Genomic DNA, 6283 nt, shown 5'->3' with positions numbered 1-6283 from the left:
GGAGAATGGCACAAAAGCGTGAACCACGATCTTTACCAAGTATACAAACATACTTATATCAGAATGCTGATAAAACAGGGCACTGCTATTAGCTGGATGCGTAGTGCGAATACCGGATGACAGTTTTGCTCAGCAGAGAATCATGAAGATGCTATCGACTTCGGGACAGATTCCGCTCTCGCATCAACGGGCGGTCGAGGATACAGGAGAATGGCGGTCGAAGATCGTGTAACCTGGAAGTCTGAAATACTTTCGGTCATGGGCACCCGGCTTGTTCTGCAACGATGATGTCTCACCTCGCATGCAACTTCCCCAGGCCAAGAAGAATTAGACTCGGGCCGAAACCTTGTATTGATGGATACGGTGAATGCTTAGTAAGCTCCGTCAGCACCCTACTCGAATTTAAATGGAATGTCATCTGGATCGATGTAAAAAAATAGACTGGTAAGGCTAGTATATTGAATAATATTCCACCATTTAAGGTTGTCGGTACGCCCAAATTACACACATTACTCTCGGTCTGCATTGGTAAAAATGTAAATCTTTTCAAACTCATCACTTTCGAGTTTACAAATATCGAAGTTTAAAACTTCCACCAGTGGCTCCGTTCGATTGGGGTGTCCATATAGCTGAACGTAGACTACCTCACCAGATAGACTTCTTCTAGTAGTTGAACAAGCCGACTCCGTCAAACTCACATCACTGACCTTCAGTTGGATTCGAACCACCAGTTTCTGAAAAATACACAGCATCAATATTTGAATAATAGTCACCCGTAGCAATGTCCAAACAAACCTCCTCCAGCACAGCCGTAAAACTCAATTCAAAACCAGTGTTAAACACCAGCATCCCAACGGCCTCGCACCTACTTTTTCGTGCATTACACCCGAGCGCTCCAATCAAATACATCTGCTGTAGTCTTGCTTCGTCCACCGCCAGGATACCATCGGGTATTTCTCTCAAACCAACCAGACAGCCAGGTCTCAGAAACAGTGGCAAATCGGACTCCACCACCGCATAGTGCAGCACATCGTTGGTGGGAAGCTCTTCGCCGGACCACAGCTCGTAGAACGTCTCCGGAAAGTAGATGTCTATTTGTGCCATCTGCGGTAGCAATACGGGTGCCACGAGCAGTGCGTTTCCAACCATGAACTGCTCCCACAGTTCGACGGTGAAGTTTCTGGCTTCGTCGTAGTGATAGAACATCGGTCGCAGATAAGCCGAATCCGTCAAGATCAGCGTGTTGAGGTACTCCAGTAGAGCGTAGCGTTTCCTTATCGCTGACTGCATGATTCTTCGAGCAAACTGGCTGAACTGGTTTGGTGTTCGATCGGCTGTAACTTTGAACAGTGGGAGGAGCGATCCGAACTGGTACCATCGGATACATAGTTCTTCGGTGACATTGTCACCTGCATTGCCGCAGATAGGAGTTCCGATGAAACTTATTCCTGATACGGAGAGCCCGATCGCATGACTGACTTCATTCCGTAGAGATATCCACGTCGCCGAAACGTTTTGCGCCAGGATCGCTGCCTTGGTGTAGATGTCGTAAGCTCCCGTAATCAAAAGCCCGTCTGTCCCTTTCAACTCCGCTTGAACGATTCGCACCATTTCTGGTCCCAATCGATTCTGGCTCCTAATTACCAAGTCCATACTGTCGGAAAGTTTGGTATCCCATCGTATAAGATCCATGAGCGAACTGTTCAACCCATCCGGGAGGTACGTTAACTGACTGTGGTTAGGATAAGTTGTATTCCCGTCGTCACGCAGGGAATCCTCTTTCAAACTATACCCGGAAGCGTTCAGGTTGGAAACTCTATCCCAGGCTTGTTGAAACCACGTGGTCAATTCGGGACGGTTCGTACGCCAATCTACATAGACTGCCGTTCTATTGCGAACTTGTCCCCGATAGGGGACAATGTTGTGTGCACTTCTCAATAGAATGCCATATCTTCTAGCATTCATGTGAATTGAATTTCCGGTTGGTTCCAACACCATCACGATCGACGGTAGAAACCGTTTCTCGTGACTGGAAAGTAACTGAAGTGCATCCTCTAGCTGCGAGGTGATCGCCATGTTGCTCGATAGCCAAAAGAGATCATCGTTAAGGCAGTGCGAATCGAAAATGATGCTAGTGTTGAGCATGGTTTCGATGCTACTCTGGATGTTCTTCAAGCTGACATTCCGCGAATGATCGCAAACGTGGACTCCGTAGGACCAAAATGGTGGTACGTATTGGTTTTGAGAGATCGCTTTCAATTGACTGTGTAGGTCGGACGGATTCGGTCCTGGTAGCAATTCCAGCTCGAATCTTCCCGTGAACTGGCTACGAATGATGATCAACCTTGATCGGACGATTTCGATCTCGGTCATGCCGGGGGTGCTGAATACGATTCCGTTGAATTGGTTCGTTTTACTGTCTGAAAAAGTTAGTTTCGTTTTTAATTCACTCCAAAAATGGTTAGGTTGACTTACTGTATCCCATGATAACTGGAACGGAGGATGAATTCTGATTGTTGAGCAGCATGTATTTCTTGCCCGTTTCCAGTACCGCTTGACCTAGTCCAAAGAGAATATCCACGCCCAGATGAAGTGTCCATTCGATGAAATCATCCGTCACGACGAGGGGTCCACGAGCAGTCGAAAAAATGATCTCTTCGTTAGACTTGCGTTTGACTTCCACGAAAAAAGTGGGAGCGTAGATTTGAGCTTGCAGTACGTCGGTTTCAATGGTACTAATGGGTTGAGTGCCGGATTGCTGTCGAGAATTGTCCTGACGGACAGTGTTCAGTGTCAGCTGAAGTCGACTTTTCTGCAGAACGCTCAGATGGACTTGTATCTTGGCAGTGGATGATTTTCGATACGGAGTAAAATTCCGGGAAGGAGTAAGAATAGCTCCCTCATACCACTCTTCTTCCAGTTGGTACTGATATTCGGATGGAAGAGAGTGATAGCAGGTGGCTAAACTGGTGTAGCAGCAACCTAGAAAGTGACACTCTTCCTTGGAAATGTTAACAAAACCACACTGAATGTGGTACAGGGTTGGGTGACCACACGTTCCCACCAGTTGTTGTTTGGGTTCGTGGCCAATTTCCTGCGAGAAGAAAAACAGATATGCAAAGGCAGGAATCACGACAGCTGCTGCACCCAAGATGAAAAACAATCGTAGCGTTTTGTTGAGCAGCAGGACGTGGATGAAGGCGGGTCCTAGAATGGGACGCAATTTCTATTAACTCAAGCAAATCACAAGGTTTATCGTAGCGTGTGAGGTGTCAGTTCATCGACAACAAGCCGAAGAAAAATTGAATATTTTACGGTGACGTCACAAATGAACTGAGTGGTCATTTTTGACAGTTCGTTTGTACTGTTTACACGGACTTAGAAAAATTCTTTACGCTTTGCTTCGAGCGAATCTTGTCGTGCACAAATTTTTCTAAGTCCATGTACAATCGTACAATCGAACTGTCAAGAAAAGTAACCTAACTGTTTCAGTAAAGAACCTAATTGCAATAGACCAAAGAAACATTTGTAGAGAAACTTGTTTCACCCTTTATTCCATTGCAAACTGGGATTCCTGGTACGGTACACTTTAATCCACATATTTACTCTTCATATCACAAACTGCACAAACTTTTCGTGCTGAATTTATAGTAGATTAAGCGAAATAAACCAAATAAAAGTTTACAAAGCTTTGTTATCCTTTTTGAAGAATAATAATATTGATTTGTTTACGTTTTGCTCTTTTGTGGCTGTTGATTCAAGACATCGCAGTAGACTGTTTTTCTCACATCAGTATCTTGCCTCAACAACAGAACCATTGGCTCAGATAGCAGATTCCATATAACTAGGAAAAATACTTACTTTTATCGAATTCTGGAAAATCAACTTCCTGTTGCACTTCATCATCCGGTATTTCGCGTTGCTTCAGCGGAGGTGGCATCGCTTAATGCGATTAATGCAGAATCAATGTGTTGGTGCACAACATCCAACCAAGCAGTTCCCGTTCTCGGAATTTATGCAGTTTATCACGAAACAGGACGGAAGCACTAACCCCTGGAGGTAGATGTAGATCTTCCCACGTTTTTTTTATTTTCGTTCGTTTTCACTCAACAATAAAATCCAATTAATCAGTTAGAGCGCACTTCCGTCGACGGTTGTAAATCTATTGTCTTCCCCCCGAATAGAAGCAAATTGACGTACAAACGTTTGAATGTGACAATACAATGGAGCATTGATTTGCAATTGACTGGCATGGACTGATTCAGGCGGCGAAGTCTAATCTACTAATTGATTGTCGTTTAGTGAGCTTTCTCTGCTATCTTATCGGGGCATCCAACGACCAGGCCAAATGATAAGAAAGCTGGAAGTGGAGAATAGTTTTACGTTTCTTAAATAGATAATATCAAGGGCCAGACGTTAAAGGTTTGAGTTCCAGTGGGACGCTCAGTGTCTGTAGGGCTGTAGCTAAGAATCGGCTGCCGAAGTCGGTCGGAACAGCGGGTCAAGCCGTGAGCAATAGGGCGACTACTGGAAAAATAACAAAGTCATAACTATTCACGACCACGGTTATACAACTTAAATCCTTTCTTAATCGATTAATTTGCGTTTTGATTTCGTTTCATCAGTAACTGGCACTGACTTACAACAGAGAGACGCTAATCAAAAACTACAAAGGACAGCCTTATTGGAGCTGTACGAACTGTTGACGTTAGGCTAAACTACTAATTGTTAAATATTTCGATTGTAATATTTATTTCTTTTGGTAGTATATTTAAATACATAACAACAATAGAAATATATTTCTTTCGTATAGTCGAAGTATGATTCTGTTTAAGTTCCACTTGAAAATATTTGTGTTTATTTTTTTTTTCAATTTGTTTATTTGATAAGGCACGTATGCGTTAGCTTAAAGGTGCCATTTTTTCATTGTTTTACATTTTGAATTTCTTAAAACTAGGGGGTTCAATATTTCAATATTATTTTGTTTTATATAATGAAACTAAAAAAAAAAACTTTACAGCTAACTTATACATATAAAAGAGGGTATAATATAATATTCGTAATATTTGGGGGACGGGTCATTTTGTGTGTTCTTTTTATAGTAATTCACTTTATGATTTTTAGAAGGGAGATTGTAGGAGAAACTAATTATTAACTAAGCGGAACATTTTACAAGCTTATTAACTAGAAATAACTAGAGAGAGTGGTTCAAGATTAGGGGAAATAATTAGGGCTATTTTAAAGTAGTTGTACTGTTGTGCATTTCTTAACGAGATTAAATATTGATCAACTAAAACTAGAAGATAGGGGGGCACATAAGTTTTGGGAAGATATTCAAGGGGAGAAGGAGGTGAAGTCATACATCTGTGTATCAGAGACATGGGAGGGAGGGTGGACAAGGCTGAAGGGGGGGGGGGGGATATAAACTTTCAGTTTCCGGCATCAGGAATCAACGACCAGGATTACAGATTCGAACGGATGTATCAAGTATTGGGACGCCGGGCGGTTTTCCTCGAGCCGGCAGGGGTTCTTCCAGACGATTTCGTAGTACGGCTCAGATACGGATCGGGAACACACCGCGCTGCGTGTGTGATGTTGTACTGTAGATCTCGTGTTGTTGGTTCATTCGACAGATGTTTTGTCTCGTCTTGGAGTCGTATCAAACCATCGTTGGGGTACGGTAGGCGGAAGAGGGCATTTAAATTTGGATATTGATGGTTTTGAGGAACGTGTATATAAGGGACATGTAGAGAATATCGCGGCTTGCTAGTACATCTCGAACCGGGACATTGGGTGATCTTCCTCGGGCCCGAAGGGAATCGAATAGTTGAGATCTGGCAGAACAGTACTCGGCGCATGCCCAGACAACATGTTCGATTTCGTGATAACCGTTGCCACAAGCGCAGATACCGCTATCCACGAGCCCAATACGCCGGAGATGTGCGTCCAGCGTGTAGTGATTGGACATGAGCCGAGACATCACGCGAATGAAATCCCGACCCACATCCATCCCTCTGAACCAAGGTTTCGTCGATACCTTAGGGATTATCGAATGTAGCCACCTTCCCAGTTCACCATTGCTCCATGAAGTTTGCCAACTTTCGAGGGTTCTCTGATGAGTGATACTGAAAAATTCGCTGAAGCTAATTGGTCTTTCATATATGTCACCTTGTAAAGCGCCCGCCTTAGCTAAAGAGTCCGCTTCTTCATTACCTGGAATGGAGCAATGTGAGGGAACCCAAACTAAGGTAATCTTGTACGATCTTACAGACAAAGCACGCAG

General features: G+C 43.6%; 1 protein-coding gene across 1 annotated transcript; it reads right to left on the bottom strand.

Annotated features, from left to right (window-relative positions):
• Window positions 1–509: 509 nt before the first annotated feature.
• LOC131681074 (lysosomal alpha-glucosidase-like) lies at window positions 510–4348 on the bottom strand. Its single transcript, XM_058961782.1, has 4 exons — window positions 3862–4348; window positions 2476–3207; window positions 796–2420; window positions 510–734 (listed from the first exon to the last, which is right to left on the bottom strand). Exons 1-4 carry the CDS (start codon window positions 3938–3940, stop codon window positions 510–512), a joined length of 2661 nt encoding a protein of 886 aa, XP_058817765.1. The 5' UTR covers window positions 3941–4348.
• Between the last annotated feature and the right edge of the window lie 1935 nt (window positions 4349–6283).

This window comes from Topomyia yanbarensis, chromosome 2 (assembly GCF_030247195.1).
Source record: "Topomyia yanbarensis strain Yona2022 chromosome 2, ASM3024719v1, whole genome shotgun sequence".
NCBI classification, from domain to species: domain Eukaryota; kingdom Metazoa; phylum Arthropoda; class Insecta; order Diptera; family Culicidae; genus Topomyia; species Topomyia yanbarensis.
This window is presented reverse-complemented; position numbering and strand designations above follow the sequence as displayed.